We start from the raw sequence: 18,495 nt of genomic DNA on the forward strand, positions 1-18,495 counted from the left end.
TTGTAGAATGAATATCATCATAACCCTGAACACCCACCTATTGGTGCTCTTCTTCAGGCTCTCGATGTCCAGCTTGCGGAAGAGGAAGCCCTCGTGGTGTGCTGTGTGTGTCGGCGGCTGGGGGACGGCCGGGCTGCTCTGGGCCGGGGCAGACCGGGACCTCCGCGTCGTCTCTCCGGGCTCTTTGGGTCGAGGCCGGCGCCGCGGTTTGGGCCGGTCCCGAGCTCGAGGCCGGTCGGAACGGGAAGACTTCTCTGGTACCCCATTAGGCACACGGGGGACCTCACCACGGGCCTGAGGGACGAGTGACAAGGAATTTGGATCTCAGTGTAAAAATAAAACAATGCATATCTTAAACTGGTCATCAGGGATCATCACTTAAATTAGTAAATTTAATTATGTGCCAATTAGGGCTGGGTGGTTCATAACGAACGCCATTTTGGAGTAAACTTGACATTGAACTGGTTTCAAGTTCTGGTAACTTAATAAAATTAACCTGATGACTCAGTATATTAAGTCTCAGTCTAAAAAATATTAAACAGGTCATAAATAAAAACACTGTTGATTGTAGAAAATAAAAAGATAATTCCCGTAACTCAATATATCTGTTGGTTAAAAGTAATTTCATGAGAAGTTGTCAACTTCAAAAACACTGACTTTGTTGAACCAAAAGATTTATTTTTTACAGTGCGTCACCCACTGTTTAGACAGATATTTATAATGCGATAAAAATCTCACTAAATGAACTAAAATATAAATAAAACAAATAGACAAAGTGAGTGTTTGCAAACACTAAATCTCCAAACCTGTGCTGCTTCTCTTTCTTGCAGCTGCTCTACGATCTCTGCCATGGTCGTCCTCCTTTCTCTGTGTGGAAAAAATAAATAGATAAATAAATAAACATTAATTAGAAAATGTCAAGTTCAGTTAAAGGCGGAAACTAAAAGGAGGCGCTACAGTTTCTTTCTGAGGGCCTCTCACATGCAACAATCAATACAAGATATAAGATGTGCACAATATTGTTCTGTTTTTTTTGTTTTTTTTAAAAAACTTGTGCAATACATGTTTACACTTTTACCACTGCTGCTACAAAAAACAACATATATTTTATAATTTACATAATATTCTCAATATTTTAACTTTAGCTTGTAAATCTTTGTAAATAAAACCTCCTTTGCACTATTTTATACTTGTTTTTTTTGCACTGAAAAGGAGAAGCTCTCCAATCTCGTACACTGTATAATGACAATAAAGGGAATTCTATTCTATTCTGTTCTAAAAACAATTCATTAATGTTTGTTGCATGTTTTTTTTTCCTGAGTACAGTCGAAGTCTCACCCTCCTCCCGAGCGTCTGTCCGAGTGCTCCTTCCCCGTGTCGTGTTCGCTGGACTCCTGTCTGTCCACCCGGTGTCTGTCCCTCTCTCTGCGCCGGCTGTCGTGTCCCCCGTGTCCCTCCTGCTCGCTGGACGTCTGCCTCTCCAGCGTCCGCCTGTCCCGCCGCTCGGCGTGTTCCCTCCACACCTCCTGGGGCAGCTCGTCCCTCCGCGCCTGGATCAGCTGCTCGCTGGACAGCTGCCGCTCTATCCTGTGGTCCCGGTGGTGGGCGTGCGTCTGGACCTGGGGCTCGGCGTGGCCCAGCGGGTCGGTCCTGGACCCCCGGGGCCCCCTGGTGGGCTCGCTGTGCAGGCGCTCCCGGCTCGGCTCCTGGAGCACCACCTCGGCCATCACGGCCACCTCCGCCTTCTCCGTGCCGATCTCCCCCATCATCATCTCCCTCTCCCTCCCCCTCTCCCTCTCCCGGGCTTTCTCCAGGCGACTGGCCACCAGCAGCGGCGTCACGGCGTCGTCCAGGTGTTTGATTTTGGGTTGCCGTAGATACGTGGAGGATTTGGCCTCCAGCTCCCTCGCTGCCTGAGCCGGCTGGAGGTGGCTCATCACCTTCGCCCCCTGGTCTCTCGCCGTGCCGGCGCTTTCTCGCACCTGGTTCGCTGACACCAGCATCGCTGCCGTGGCAACAGACGCTATGGAGGAAGGAGAGGGCTGGACCAGCCCCGCGGCCACGCCCACCACGCCGGCGTGCCGGGCCTCCAGGGTGTGGCGGTAGCTGGAGCCGTTCATCACGGGGGTGTAGTTGGCGACCGTCGAGCCCAGTCTCCGGACCACAGACGACGGGGAGGGAGTCGGCGTGGCGGGAGAGGGGGAGGGAGGTGAGCTGGCTTCGTTCTGTTCATAGATGGTCTGTCTCATGACGGGGGAGATCGGGAGGCGGGGGAGCGTGGCTGGAGTGGGGGGGCCGTCTTGGTGGTCGAGGAAGACTTTACGACCCAGGAGAGGAGTCGGGGGGAGTTTACTTTGTTCTGCTTTCAGCTTTTCCACCTGCAGGAAGAAAACAGAACCAGATTTAAAATCTGAGTGAATTTAAATTTAGATTCTTAGGCAACAATTTTAGCCTTTTGCAACTTAGCCTAGACTCAGACTAGATCAGCTGGTATAAATGGGCTAAGTCCTCCCAAGCTAACACAAAAAAATCTCATCTTCATCTCATCTTCTACTAACGCTTAATCTCAGCTGTCATCAGACGGGAGGCAGATACACCCTGGACAGATCTCCAGCATATCGCAGGGCTAATAAACAACCATTCACACTAACAATCACACCTAGAGTCAATCTAGAGTCACCAATCAACGTAACAAGCACGTCTTTGGAGATGGGAGGAAACCGGAGTACCAGGAGAAAATCCACGCAGATACAGGGAGAACATGCAAACTCCACCCAGAAAGGCCTGAGCTGGACTCGAACCCGGACCTTCTACACAAAAAGTTTTTCAAATAAAGTAATTTTTGAATAACTAACAACAGATTGTTTTACGTTTTGGTGATACTAAGGTTGGCAACAGCACCAAAAAGTCAAAAAAAAACATAAAATATCTCTAAATGGGCTGATTTATTACAGCCCCCCGATCCGCCTTCATTCATTCAGTTCTTGTGATTGACAACTACTTTTACACATTTACTCATAATTCTGTAAGAGTTCTGATTACACTGTACAGTTTTTGTCACGTCTGGAAAATGCTGATTCCGATATAATTCAATGGTACAGTGCTCAGTGACACTAACTTTCCCACTGGAGGTTAGAGAAACAACACATCTCACAAAGTAGTGCAGTGCTGGTTGTTATATATTCACTAAGAGACAAATCTCAGCTAAAGCTACACAATTTGAGTTTTCTTCATTTTTTGTTAATGTTTCTCAGTAGTTGGACTTTTCTATTTGGTGCATGAAAGAACTGTTACTGAAGTGAAGAGTTGTGGTTTTGATTAAAATGCAGCTTATTGAGTATAAATGGGAATAGTTCCCCTTTTTTTTTTGTTTTTTTTCAGTGTTTTCATTATATTCTACTATCTGAGATACAAACTGCAACATTTTTTCATTTAAGAAATTTGACAAAGCTGAAATCTTTTCTTTAATTTGGGTCACAGCTTAATTAAAGGGTCATTAAAGGGTCATTAAAGGGTCCTGAACCCAGAACCAGACCAGTAATTGATGTAACTGTGTGTATTGTAGGCGATGTTCCTTTTGCTGCCGTGTTAGTAACTATTCAGATCACGTGTGATGACATTGTTACCGTAGTTAGCCGTCGCAGCGAGCTGAATCTCTCCTCCCAGGTGGCGGCGGCTTTGCGAAAGGCTTCGTGGCGTCGAATCAGCTGCTCCACCTCGTCCACGCTGTCGCCGAGCTCGTTGCTATTGATGACGGGCTCCTGAGCAGTGAGCCAGGCCTCGGCCACCACCGCCTCCTGGGCGAACTGGTGAACCTCCAACACTGACAGTAGGAACAAAGAGGAAGGAGATATGAGGAAACTTCTCTTCTCAGTTCCATGCGTCTCTCAACAGTATATGTGGACTCACGTTGCTGTAGGAATTCCCAGTGTCTGTCCCACTTCTCAGACATTTCATGCTCCTTAGCGATCACCTTGTCCAGCTTCTCCTTGATCTGAAAATCAAAATGAGCATCATCAGCGTCCTAATAGCAGCTCTGGTTAGTTTTAGAGATAAAATCTGTATGATGGTAAGTATCTGGTCACTAAGTTTCAGGAGGACAACACCCTCAGGTACGAGGGTTTTTAAAGCCCATGTGTCCCTGGTTCATGTAACAGGAGATTTAAAACTAGCTGTAGATCTATAATCTAACCTCTTCAGCTGCAGGGTTTCTAGCAGCCAGCAGCATCTTTCCCATCTCGATACACTCGAGGATGCTCCGGCTACGAGCCTCCACTTCACTCTTCAGACTCTGGTGATAGTTCATCAGCACCTCCACCGAGGACACGTCCCTGCAGGAACCACAGAGACACAGTCACAGTCACAGCTCAGCATGGGATATACCTCGCATAGATATTTATTACAAGTAAAATGTTTTTATATGTTTATTATGAGCATGTCTTTACAAAATCCATAATCATTTATTATGGAAACAATCACTTATTAATAAAAAAATGACTGGATATCACTAAAATGTCAACAAAATAAAAAACAACCACCTTCTAATTAGCTAAACAATAATAAAATTAGCTTATTCAAAATTTGTTTTGATTGAGTTCTTTTTCTTAAGTTGAGATCATCATGAAAGACATTTCATTTTTGGCAATATATCAAATTTTAAACAAACACATGACATTCCACGTCTCAAGGAAGCGCGTTAGATCCAAACCACATGACCTGCTCCAAGTTATGTTCCAATATGTTCATTTATTATAAAGTATGTCAACAGTGCGACTACATTATATTTATAAATAACTTTCAATAATAGTTAAAAGAATCTTTACATAAAAATGCCACGTGGTGATTGGTTATAGGCGGCCATGTTGATTTTAGGCCTGAAAACAGACAACATGTGATCAACTATGAGACCTATTAACTGTATTAAACATAAAAAACCCCACTTATCATTATTATTTTAATACTGTATTTACTTTCTCTTTACCCGCCCAGGGACTACAGGCGGAAATTAGCAACTGTTGCTATAACCTGGCTCAAAGAATCTCTTCTTGATTTATAAGATGAATGTTTTTTTTGTGCATTGTCCGTGTTTTAAATAAATAAATTCAATTCAGTTTAATTCCCAGTTATATACTGTCCCATCTGCTGTGTTCATCTCATTCTAACCTGATATACAAATATAAAGAAGGAACATAAAACACACTGTTACTAGAACTCCCCTCCCCTCATATAGATTCAGCAGTAGTAGCAGTGCAGTGTAGATACCTGGGCTTCTCTCCCGTCCCTATCTGACAGATGATCGAGTCCATCCACATCAGCTGATCCCGGACCATGCTGAAGAACCTCAGCTTGTCCGTCTCGGTGGTGATCTGCAGCCGACACTCCTCGCAGGACGTCAGCAGCTCTTTCCAACACTGCATCACCTCGTGCTCGCGGCAGGCGATGGCTTCGGCCTTCTCGCCGGCGTACACCGTCCTCAGCTGGGCCGCGCTCTCCTGCAGCTGACGCACCTGAGCAGGAGCGGGAGAGCAGATTTTTTAAGAAACTGAAAACTAATAAAGAAATGGAAAGAGAAAGAGTTTCGTTTTGGCGAATGACGCACAAAACACAGCTGTGTTTTTTCGTCGGGGAACCAACGGTTCAGGCTCCGTCACCAGAGTTGACGAAGAGCAGCTGTGGAGGTTTTTGCAGCATTTTTTTGGTGTAAGGATGATGTAAAAACGTACCAGTGTCTCTGTTCCCCAGGTGCATGACAGAGACACTAGATAAAGCAAAATTAAATGCAGAGTAAGGAGGCGGCGTTGCCATGGAAACGGCTGACTTAGACTCACAGAAATTTAATGTAATTAATTACTGATGAGGCGATTGGGCTACGATATTTAAAGTAAGTAGACGCTGGGATATTTAAGTGAGGACCTTTGACATATTAATAACATTTATAGGCCTGTTAATGGTGAAAATAAGACATTTATTTCAAGCAAACATCCACCACATAGAGTCACACTGTAGAATCTAATCTCTGATGTAGCAAACATGGCGCCATGATTTGAATTGACCAGACTCTCTTTAACATATGACTCTGCAGTGGGTTGGCTTAGACTGCCACCTGGTGACCGGTCACTGTTGTGTAGCGTCAGCAGAAATATGGTGGTAGGAAGTGATTAATTAGTGACTAGATCCACCTGTGTTTTCTTTCCTTTCACACGGCTGGTACTGACTTTGATTTTTTTGGTTTGTTTAATTATGCACTGTTTGCACCCTGATTATCATGTCTCTGCTGTTTATAATGCAAAGCTCTTGCTGTTGATCCTCTACTACTTTAGCTTTGGTTGTGGAACGAGGTATGTGGGTTAGAATTATTTGTAAATATGAGAATAAATGAGTGATATTTTCCAAGCGATGTTCCTGCTATTTGTGTGAATTTTAAATTTTTTTTTATATATATATTTGGTAATTTGTTAGTTTTTCTTTTTTTTGTGTCCAACGTTGTAAAAGTGTCAAATAAGATTTTTTTGCTTGTGTATTTGGACCTTTTTTTTTTTCTTTCTGTATTTCTTACTTATAGTTTTCATGGCACTTGACTAGAAATAAAGCTTATGCACCAGTATGAAACTATCCGCTTCAGTTATTGGTATCAAGGGTCAGCTACCGATAGAATATCGGCTTTCTAGAAATTTAATTTTAATTTTAACCACTCCGAACATATGTGTGTAACACCATATAAAAACTCCTCCTCTGTATGAATTATGAAGCATTTTGCATTCAAGAGAGGTCGAACAGACATAAATTACATGTGAAAAATACCTTAAGTCGTATTAGAAATATGATGTGGACTTGCATGAATATTGCAACGTGTGTGTGTGTGTGGCTGTACCTGTGTGACGAGCAGCTGTATGTCCTGTTCAAAGCTGTGCAGGAGTCTCTGCAGGGTGCTGGTGTTGGCGGTGCTGCCCTGCCGAGCCCGGACTTCAGGCAGCCTTCGATGTTTGTCCTCAATCTGAGCCAGAACCTGAGAAGTAGGTTTATATATATATATATAAAAAAAGGTTTTCAGCTCATGTAATTCTAAAAGCAATACTGCAAACACTCTGGTTAAGGCTTATTTTGAAGGATAATGATGCATAAACTGTCGTCTTGCATAAGAGCACAATAAATAAATAAATCTCCAGTGTCATATCTGTGCTCGGACGTTGTTCCTCAGATCTCTCACCTCTCTGCAGTCGGAGAAGAACTTGTGCAGCTGGTGCGAGGCGGCGAGCATCTGTGCCCGGGTCTCCATGAGCTCCAGCAGGTCGGCCCAGGCCTCGTTCACGCCGTCCTTCCACTCGGCGATGGTGGCCGCCTCCGAGTGGCCGTAGTCGATGAGCTCGTCCACCATCTGATTGACGGCCGTCACCCGCTCCTGCCCCACGCTGCCCGTCTCCGAGGCGAACTCGGTGAACTTCTCCTGCAGGACCTGGAGGTAAGGAAATACAAAACATTTAGAAAATCCTTACTTATATTATTCCCATTATTAATACAGAAGGTAGGCACATGATGTCACTGAGTGGTACAAAGCTAATGTTACTTCTCTGTAAAGCTCTTAGCGTTAGCATCTTTTATTTAGCTACATTTATCACAACTGAAATGACCTAAAACTAACTTAAACTAACTGAAACTGAGCCTAATTAACCATACTAGTTCGTATGGATCATTGTCAAGTCCAATTCTCCTTAATTTGTCCTGATAATCCACATTTTCTCCAGTCTCTCTGTATTTACTGATATGTTTCACCATGTTTTTGCCACTCAGGGGGCGTGGCCTCAGGAGGAAGTGATGTCAATGCATAACTTCTATTATTCCTTATCAATATGTTATACACTACAGGTGAAACATGTGTTTGAAATTGGTGCATCTAACATTCGACTGACTTTTTAACCGACATGCAACTTAGGAAAATTAGACCAGTGTTGTTATTTTAATTTATGACTTAAATCTATTATTCATCCATCCACCATCTGGCAACACACACACTCACAGTGACGTGCTCGTAGTCTTGACCCAGTTCGGGCGAGCTGGCGACCACCTCCCTCTGGGCGATCCACTGCTCCAGCTCGTCCACCTCCCGGTTGAGCTGGTAGAGCCAGTACTGCTGCTCCAGACGACTCTTCCTCTCCTCCACCAGGTCCTTCAGGGACACGTACAGACGGTCGATCTGGGACTGACGCTTGCTGATCTGTTCACTGTGGAAGTGTGAATGAACGATGACATTTGTTATGAGCAAGGTTATAATTTAATAAGTTAAAACTTAACTCAAAATAAAGTGAATTTTAGTAACTAAGTTGCTCGGATTGTGTGTGCTTTTTATTTCTTTTTTTTTACACACTCACAAGTCTGGATGTCCCATCTCCAGCAGCTGTCGACACTGCTGCGAAAGGAGGCCGATGGTCTCTGCGTAGTCCTCGATGGTTTGCTCCAGGATCAAGTGTTTCTTTAGCAGCTGCAGTGTGCTTGGCTCGTCCTGGTCGGAGAAGGAAACAATGCAGAGAGGGATGAGTTGAAACTCTAACATTGTACACATGCAGACTGTGCCTCCTGTGTAGAAATCTGTATATAATCATGCTGACACTAGGGACAAATATCACAAATTTAGCAGAGACAAGGTGGGAAACCATCCAGTAATTTAAGATATGCATGTGTAAAAATAAGTATTCTTTAATTATCCATTCTAATAATTCTGGATGTATCTGCAGCATTGGTTGATGTTTTGCATTAAATGCAGCTAATAGAATGAATGTGTGAGTGAATGGGTGGATGTGTCTGTGACTGTAAAGAGCTTTAAGTACCACTAGGTGGAAAAGGGCGTTATATAAAAGCAAAACCATTCACCATTTACCAGTAGATAATAGTCTGAGTTAGCGAGCTAATGAATGCTAACAGACAAATGCTAACATGAGAGAACCTGACTGCAGACGTCTCAATACTAATGTAAACTCCTAAACTTCTTAAAAGTTATATGCTGCCTGCAAAACCCAGATAAAAATAAAAAAATATTCAATAAAACTAGTCAGAGTCTCCTGTGTTACGGAGTCCAGACTTTTCACCCTGACTCCAGAACACCTCTCAATCCAGGCAGACGCACAAATATTCAGTGGTCACATGAGGAGAGGCAGCTTTTTGATTGGATGTTTTACTTCTTCTCAAATACAAATACTTTTAAAACCATTTGTCCGAAATAAGTATTTGTATAAAACAAATTGTGCCTTTCTGAATACTGCATTCAGGTTCAGCTCCACAGCAGAGACACGTACACTTAAGGGGGTTATTTAAATGACCCACATTTGAATTTTTAAATGAAATCCAATGACATCCGAATTAATTTCAAATAAATTCACCTTCCCCTTCTCCTCATTCATCATGTGCAGCTCCTGCTCGCTCAGCCAGGCCTCCACCTCGGCCGTGTCGAAGTAGTACTGCTGGGCCTGGTACATGGCGTCCAGGACCAGCTGCCTCCTCTCGGTCTCGGCCCAGAGCAGAGCCCAGAAGTGGGCCAGCTGGTCGTGGCCGGCCCGGGCACAGTCGGCCTCTGGGCTGCGTATGGAAGCAATGATGGCCGCCCGCTCCAGGACATCTTCTATTCTGCCCCGGTGGCCCTGCAGCTCCCGCTGAAGCGTCTGGGAGACGGCAGGACAGAGCATGTGACCGTTTTAGAGGACGATGAAAATATTTATAGTTTAGTTACAGGTATGAAGACGAGAGAGAATGTGCAGAGATTATTTATTCTCACCTGGTTCTTCTTCATGAGCTGCTGGACGGCCTGCAGACTAGAACCATGCTCCTGAGACATGGCCATGGGGAGACGTTCTTGGACCCACAACTACAACAACAACATGAAATACAAAAATTATATTAGTACAGTGATTTATTTCTAGTATAAGTAGAGGTTGCTGTTGTCAGGGTTCCTTCACATTTGATCCAGATCCTAATTTCCAAACAAACCAAAAAAAACCCAACATATTTATGGCATTTGAGTAAATAGTTGTGTCTCATGTAACTAAATAAATTATGGAATTAGTCGTTTGTTTTCATTAATCTGAATGTATATGCTGTTATGTCACCAAATAATTTCCAGGAGATTAAAGGTAATGTAGCCCATACAAATAAGTTAAGAACAAACCCAGATAAATTCAGTCCACATTTTTTTTGTTGTTGTTTTTCTTTAAGCTGTACATGAATATTAGTATTAGATTTAATTGAATACTTTCCATACTTGTGTAGGAACCCTGTGTTGTGAACCACATGCACTATAGGACATACTGAGCTGCAACTCATGTTAAAACAAATATTTACCAAAATCTGTTTTTATTTCATGAAACACTTTATGTTATATTTTTATTGCATGAAAAACGCTGTTTAAATAAAGTCTGATTTGAAATTACTTGAAGTAAAACTCTGATAGGAGTCAAAGTGTTCTAGCAGTAGCATGTGTGGTTTTTACTGACTTTTTTTGAAGAGTTTGAATGCATCTTGGTCCAACATCAACACTGAACTGTTGGGATGGACCCAAGACATTTGGAGACCTATTGAATTCATCTGTAAACATTACACGTTTTGTGCAATTCGTGCTAATAGTGCAAAGAGTGGTGACTGTAAATAATGAAATAACTGAAGATGAGTGTGTGTTGTCGTTGCCTCCAACTCACAATCTCGTCCTCCAGGTCTCGTCCAACTTGGTGAACTTCTTTTGACGCCAGCAGGATGCGTCGTCTCTCCTTCAGCGGCTCGATCAAACGCACCATCCTGGCCTCGACCGTGGTCTGTCGCTCGGCAACCGTCTCCTTGACCTGCGTCTGCTGGGGGATGGAGGCCGCCTGCACCTGGAGCGTCCCCACCTCCTTATACCACTCCTCCATCTGTGCCTCCATGGTCTAAGAGGAGGAAGAGGAGGAAGAGGAGGAAGAGGACGATGGGGGAGACACAAGGAATAGAGTTAAAGTTATCAAATGGACAAAAAAAACAGAATTGGGGGCGGGTGGGAGGAGGTATGTGTGCACGGGTGGGAGTAAATAAATATGTCAGTGCAGAGAAAAGTAAAATCTATTTTTATTCTAATTTGCACTGACATTCCTTGAACAAACCATGGACACTAAAGCAAAGATGAGACCAAAAGAACAACCTCAAGCAGCAAAACTGCAAAAAAAAAAGTTGTCTGACAGTCACGAAGTGTAGTGAAGGTTACTGTACCCCTTGCCAGGATGGATGCTGGGTAGTGGAGTTTGGTGTGGAGTTAGGATGAAGTGGTAAAGCAGTGCTTGTTAAAGGAAGCTGTAAGCGGCATGCTGCAGGAGAGGAGAGTGAGAGATGTCTGATGAAATGATGAGGTGATGAAAGGATGAATCTGTGTGTCAGCCCAGGTTGAACTCCTCCAAATAAGGAAGAATTACATCCCAAAAGTCACGCGTAGGGAAATAAACTACATGAAATAGACGGATGAATCTGCCCTAAGTACCTGGATTCTGAGCTCAACATTACAAATTGTGAACAAAGTTTTACACCTCACAGTGGCACAGTGTTTAGTATTGGATGTTAGTGTGTAACTGTGTGCAACAAATGTGCCTTTTGCTTGTTTTTTAAGTTAATTGATAGTAACAATAGCTAAAAACACCTGTAAAAAACTAATAAAAAGTGTCCAATCAGTTACGGTGGTGGAAAAAAAGTCCATAAAAATTAGGGGTGGAACTCAATTAAAGTAATTAATCAAATTAATTAGAGGCTTTGTAATTAATTCATCTCGATTAATCTCACTTTAACCCACATAACAATATTTGCCTCAAAAAGCCATATATTTTTTTACTTAAATGGATTTTAGTAGACGACTGAATCCAATAATAGACACAGACATGAATATTTTAAACTAAAGTTCTTTTAATGTCTGCAAAAATGCATTTAATTGCATTTCAATTCAAAACAGTAGGAAAAAGAAATAGAAAATATTAATGTAATTATCCCTGGACAAAAACTGAACAGACCTAAAGTTAAAGTGACATATTAAGTACTCTTTCAATAAGACTACTGACTTTAAATGAGTACAAAAGCAACAACAATTAAACATAAAGGGCAATTTCTACTTCTTTCTTCTTCTGATAAAACAACCAGAAATATAAATGTTCATTTGACCTAAGTCTGCTTTAAACTCCAAGTATCCTTAGCTCTTTAGCTCCAGGTGGTTTTTACTTTGCATTTAGATGGTACTGTAGACTTGAAGTGAAGTCTTTTTTTTTTTTTTTTTTGCACAATTTGCACAAGGGCAGACTTTTATCAAGATTTTAAGCTTTTTGGAAACATGTTAGTAATGTGCTTTCACCCGATTCTTGATTAGGACCTGATTTTGGTAGCCGTTAGCCATTAGCTGGTGTGTACATCAATGTAGTCTGTGTACCAGGAAATCGTGACAAACATTGTGCGTTGTTTGTAATGCAAACTGCAATTAAATGACCATGATCATTGACCATTTTGATCATTGGGTTATTTTGGTACCAGAGATCAACTAATGAAAGCTGTGCTATTTAGTAAAAGGCAATTTTTGTTGCTTCGTGTCTAGATAAAACCAGCACATTTGAAATTTCTATCGCAGAGTAAACAATAAATAAAAAATATCATTTGTATTTGTTTGTGTCCGTCTAATCCAGACAACTTTTTTCCACGACTCTACAATTATCTTCTCAAATAACAAGAAACCTGATGATTTAGTTGGCAAGATGGTTAAAATATACAGCTCAATAGCTTCCAGTCATCACTACTTTAATGATCTTGGGATGAAACTCTTAAGAAGATCACCGGGTTGGCATCAATGCTGATGGTGATTCCAAAAAACGTCAACACCAATTAAAAATGAATGTTGGCGTGAAAGTAGAAGAGTCTGACTTTGCTGAAATGAAATGAGTCACTTTCAAACATGAGGTTTTGTTTGAATATTAATGAGATGAGGCCACGACCGCGCAGCGAATAATAACACAAACAGTGAATCAGTGGGAGACACTTCAACGAGCCAAGAAACAGAGACACGGAATCATATTTACTAATTAGCGTCGGTCAAAACTTGGCTCAAACTAATAGTCAATAAAAAAATGGTCACTGATCCCAGAAGGAACAAACATCCCGTTTTCGGTGACGATGACATGCTAACAACTCTCAAATCAGCTTAAGCAATGCCTAATTAACAATTGAGCATCAACGTCCAAAGCCCCGCGTTGGGCGCCATGATGCGTCCAAAAATGTGCAGGCAGATTTTTCAATACACGACGCGGCAACAATACAATCCATCACCATGGGAGGCACTAATGCATGTAATGAACTTATTAACCACTGTGTTATATAACTGAAAAAGTTGTCACAATGGGAAAAAGTGTGGAAAACGTCAAAAAAGAAAAAATTATGGGGGACGAGTTCGGTAGGGCACATAAACAGTCTCTTATTGCGTCTTATTGCGCCGGCAGAAACATTCCCGTGTTTTTCCCTATTGAGCAACAATTGAATTGAATTTGTTTTGAATTTATTTATTTCAAACATAACAGAAATACGTTTAAAAGCTGAAAGAAAAACAAAAGTTTGGTGTCTGAAAAAGAGGAGGTGGAAGTAAAACTTATTCCTACTTATTCATAAATAAAGACGAAAACTAAAAACAGCTTTAAATGAATCAAGGTGACTCAAAATAAATAGATATTTTCTGATATCTTTGCGACTTCACCTCAGAGCCGTTTATAGGAATAATAACATCTCAATTAACTGCTCTGTTGCTGCCCCCTGGTGTGTGAGCGGTGTATCGCATTTCACTTATGACCCACACGTCTTGCGTCCACTGTTTACACTATGTAAACATGCGTCGCTCGTGTGTCTTACGTCATGTTTGTTTACATTAATTGTTTTCTTTTGTCTGTAAAAAAATGTACATATTTAAATTGTGAATCGAAATTGATCTGTAATTACTGAGAAAGGGTAGGATTAAATAAGCATACGCTTCTTCCTACTCCCTTTCGGACATGTTTTTGTTAACACTGTTTTTTGACTATTTAGATTTTTTGTTTATTTATTCTTGCGTGTTTTCTCATGTTCGAAATAAAGCCTTCATTCATTCTTTCATTCATTCACTCGCGTCGACTCTTAAATGTCCTTAAACGGCCACTCGAGGCTACCTCCGAAAAGTTAAAATGTTCAACGTTACAGGAGAAATAAACATGTTTACAACCTAGTACAAACGACTGTTTTGGTCTCTGGAGCTAATTATTCCACTTTAAGGGACAGGAGAGGTGTCATCTCCACTCATGGTCCACCTCTTTGCCCACTTACGATGATTCTGGGTCAACCTGCTGCAGGATCCGAGTGAAGGACACTTCAAATGACACGTACCTGTAGTTTTTTCAGCTGCTTGTTGACCGTGGTGAGGTCCTGTCCCTGGTCCACGTAGGCCAGTTGACACTCCAGCTGGCTCAGTCTCTGGTCGAGGCTTTCGTAACTCTGCACCAGCAGGTCGGCCTTGTTGGCCTCGAAGAGTTGGCGCGCTTTGGCCTGAGTGGTGCTCTCCAGATCCTGCCAGCACTCCCTGATCTCCTCCAGCTTCTTCCGGACCACGGGGCTGAGCTCCGGCTTCTCCTGGATCAGCTGCTGGCCCTCCTGGAAAGAAACAAGAAAGACAAGGAAACAGGGGGAGAGGTTTGTTTTAGGTGTTTTTGGGAAATACAAACCATGCATAATTGGCAATTAAGTTTCCAATTTTCCCTCCAGATTTTCTGGGCTGGAGTTAATAAACACAACCTGCAATGATAATAAGGTCATTATCTAGATTAATCATGACTCTACGTTGCACCAGTGAATGTAGACGTATCCATGTTTCATGTAAATCTCTATTTCCTCACCACTTTGCTGATCTATTCCAAAAATACTGCAAAATGTATTCAGCCCTGATAAAAATGAGCCAACGAAGTTCAAACCAGAAGAAGATGAATGGATCTTAAAATAAGCAGCACTAGTTTAAGAAAACGTATCCTCGTCGTTTATAGTGGCTTCATCATTAATGTATTTTTTCTGGTAATAATCTTTGTAAATGATCGTCTACACTTTATGTCTGATCAAAACAAAGACATAAAAAAAATCCCAAACCTACTTTTCACAACCAGGACAATTACAAAGCTGTATTTACACTGATGTAACATTAAGTGTGTTTGTAAAAACGATTTAATTATTATTCTTATTAACCTAACACAATGAAATGAGACAATGGACTATAAAACCAGGCTATTAAGTCTTTATTTGATCACTGGATAATTAAATTGGAACCATTTTGATAATCTATCATTGTTAGAATAATTACTTGAACCAAAATATCACTGGTTTCAGGCTTTTAAATGTGAATATTGTCTCATTATGGGTTTGAGTTGACTTATATAAATAAAAAAAAATATCTGTTTATACAGCTATTATTATGCAGCCCCAGAGAAATGTAATAAATAATAACATTTTCTTGGGATAATGATGAGCAAACAAGCTGGAGCTGTGGTTAGGAGTTGTGTGTGTTGTCTGTGTGTGTGTGTGTGTGTGTGTGAAGAGATTAAACCGCATCGTATTAAAATGCCTCATAAATTACCTCACACTCCCCATCCCCCTTCCCACTCCGTCCTCTCCTTTTCATATTTCTACCCCCTTTTGTACCTCATCCTATTCTGAACCACTGCCACACACACACACACACACACACACACACACACACACAGACACACACAAACACACAAACACACACAAACCTCCATTCCTAATGTTCACCTGCTCCCTGCCTTTTTTTTCCATTTGTCCTCCCCCACAGTGAAAATTTTCCCCCATCCAATTGATATTCGTCTTGTTTATTTGGCTTGTGTTATAAATCTGTGCCTCTATTACCTATATGCAAACCAATAATAATATAAGTTATTATAATAACATAATTTAAGAATTCATTCTAGTGTTGCAACAATGATGCTTTTATCCTAACTCCTTTTTAATTGTTTTAAATTGATTTGATTTTGATTTATCTCAAACAAGCACAAGCATAAATACAAACAGGATATGTAATAGAGAAAATAAATAAATCACGTTATAATAAAGTGCAATTTCAACAACATACATAACCCATAAATTCATACAATGTTAGAAGATTAAAACATTTAACATGAAATAGAGCTCATTATATTTACATTTACTTTTATATTGTTTTAATTTAATGCACATTTTCATGTCCTCCTCTAGTTTATTCCACATCTTTACACCACAAACAGAGATGCACATACTTTTCAGAGTCGTACGTTTCCTCTCTGCCCATGAATAACATTTGGATGTTGCTTAGTAACAACTTATTTCAGGTTTTAAATTAAATCTGACCCGTTTTGAATTTAACTAGGTCCCAGAACTTTAAGAACAAAGGTTTTGTATGACCAAGGTACAGAGCGTGATGAACCATCCTCATGACTCTTTTGTTGTAAAGTGCTTTTATATGTATTTCTCCAAACCTCAACACAATAGTAATGGATCAATATGTGCAACGTACAAAATTAGAAGTGATTTCTGATCTAAAAACATGTTTAATTTTACCCAGTATTCCCACACTTTGGAGCACAAATATAACCTTTTTAAATGTGCAAATAGCATAAAACAGGGTCTCACATGCGCGTCTGTCACCTTTCAAACAAAAGTTACATGTGCGCTTCACAAAATACAAGTGGAGGCTTTTCTAGAGTGAAGGTCAGCCATTAGTAAACCGCGTTGTAGCTTCAACACAACGGCTGCCAGTTGTTAATGTCACACGAGACACACTGTGTATTGCGTCGCTTCCTAAATTTGATCCTGTGTTTACTGCTGCTGAGCGTTTACTGCCTACGAACCGCAAGCGAAGCAAGACCCACGTTTCCAAGTGGACCAGAGTTCTGGTCTGAAACAACCTAAATTGATCACACAGTTTGAAGTTACCAGAGATTTTCAACTAATAAGTTACAGCTCTATGTGGCTGGTAACTCTGACCCTTTTATTTTCAGCTACAGACAAAATTTTCCACCATTTGGTGCATGGCAGGTGGTCATTCCAGACTCTGCCAACACGTTTCACCAGGACGGTAAAAGTATCTGTCGGTGAGTCATTGTCCTGACTCACTCAGGTTATCATAAAATCCACAAACACACGGCGCTGCCTCATGGCTGCAGACTGGACGGCACCGATGAGATAAGAAGTCTTCCGGTGCAGACACTCAGAACCGGGAGTGTTGTGACAAGAGCTTGGGAAAAAAAATCTGCGCTTTACTTTACAGTAAATGTTTGTATGCGCAAAAAGAGGAAAAAGGTATTGATTTGCTCTCAAACTGCAGCAAATATCTTCACATAAAACCCGCGTCACACTAACACACAATGGAAGAACAATCGGGGCCACACACCACTACTGTCGGCGTCAGCTTTCATTCTAGTGAAGAGAGTTTCTCCGGATGCTGATGCACGCCGTGCTCTGCGGTGAGTGGGAGGGATGTGTGGGCTCAGAGCTGCTACTCCACCCTCATGTGTAGTACAGTTCGCTCAGCCTGCAGTTCAAAGAGGAACGCTGGTTTTCCTCTGTTTCATCAGAGATCCCACAGCTAACAGGAAAATCCATGTTCCCATATCTCTTTTGGTTTTTACACACGAAGATGAGTTTACTCACCACGAGAAGCCTGTAAAAAAGAATGATATATATAATGTATTCTAATGCTATTCAGCTTCAAGCTTGGTCAAATGAAACACGCCGTCAAGTTGCATTGTGGGAATTAAAGGATGAGGTATTTTTGGGAGCCTGACCCATATTCCAAACGCTCTTGTAAGTCACCTACATTTCTCAAAGTGTAAAGACAGGGACACACTAAATCTACGATGCTGACGCCTAATGTCACCTCTGTCTTGTGCACTTGAACGCATCCCAAAAACGATGTGCACAAGGTCTGTGCTTAGGGGGAGCTACGAACCAACGTACAGAGTCGGCTTCTTCCTGAATCACAGTGATTCTAGATGATCACGCTGTTGTTAAAATATCTGTAAAATGGAGGCGTGTCCTTTGAACTACTTGTGCACTGGTTCCCAAAGCTGAACAACCAATCAGAGCGAACTCTTTGATTCAACATTAGCCAAAGAGTGCAACCAGTTCAAGACACATTAGAAAAACCCGACACTAGAATTCATGAATACACAGGATAAGATGTTACAATCCCTTGTGCCATGATCCGAGCCAAAACACATTTAGAAGCCTAGTCCAACTGAAAAGGAAACCAGCAGGCTAGCGGTAAGCTAGCAACTAGCAACCAACAAGAAGCTACCAGCTAACTAGCCTAGCCAACAGCGGGAAAACAGAAAGCAGACTGTCGGCTTGGTGTATCAGCCTAAACACAAAGTCACTGTGAGCACTGAACATATTTGAAGTGGCAAAAGTCCTGCAGAATTATTATTGTTTTGCACGTTTACACACAAATATTATCATGAA

At 41.5% G+C, this 18,495-nt stretch overlaps 1 protein-coding gene across 4 annotated transcripts in view; it reads right to left on the reverse strand.

Moving 5' to 3' along the window:
* The window catches only part of LOC125013406 (spectrin beta chain, non-erythrocytic 4-like), an 88,137-nt gene that overhangs the window by 9,792 nt on the left and 59,850 nt on the right, over positions 1-18,495 (reverse strand). For all 4 annotated transcript variants that reach the window (XM_047594050.1, XM_047594051.1, XM_047594054.1 and 1 more), the window contains 15 exons: positions 14,383-14,646; positions 10,680-10,904; positions 9,764-9,853; positions 9,372-9,650; positions 8,367-8,497; positions 8,015-8,219; positions 7,208-7,453; positions 6,872-7,006; positions 5,263-5,507; positions 4,193-4,331; positions 3,910-3,994; positions 3,627-3,823; positions 1,339-2,378; positions 807-867; positions 38-294 (listed from right to left, as the gene is read on the reverse strand). In XM_047594050.1, the coding sequence (XP_047450006.1) occupies positions 38-294; positions 807-867; positions 1,339-2,378; positions 3,627-3,823; positions 3,910-3,994; positions 4,193-4,331; positions 5,263-5,507; positions 6,872-7,006; positions 7,208-7,453; positions 8,015-8,219; positions 8,367-8,497; positions 9,372-9,650; positions 9,764-9,853; positions 10,680-10,904; positions 14,383-14,646 (3,599 nt within the window). The remainder of the gene's footprint in view (positions 1-37; positions 295-806; positions 868-1,338; positions 2,379-3,626; positions 3,824-3,909; positions 3,995-4,192; positions 4,332-5,262; positions 5,508-6,871; positions 7,007-7,207; positions 7,454-8,014; positions 8,220-8,366; positions 8,498-9,371; positions 9,651-9,763; positions 9,854-10,679; positions 10,905-14,382; positions 14,647-18,495) is intronic.

The sequence above is a fragment of the Mugil cephalus genome, chromosome 9 (genome assembly GCF_022458985.1).
Source record: "Mugil cephalus isolate CIBA_MC_2020 chromosome 9, CIBA_Mcephalus_1.1, whole genome shotgun sequence".
NCBI lineage: Eukaryota > Metazoa > Chordata > Actinopteri > Mugiliformes > Mugilidae > Mugil > Mugil cephalus.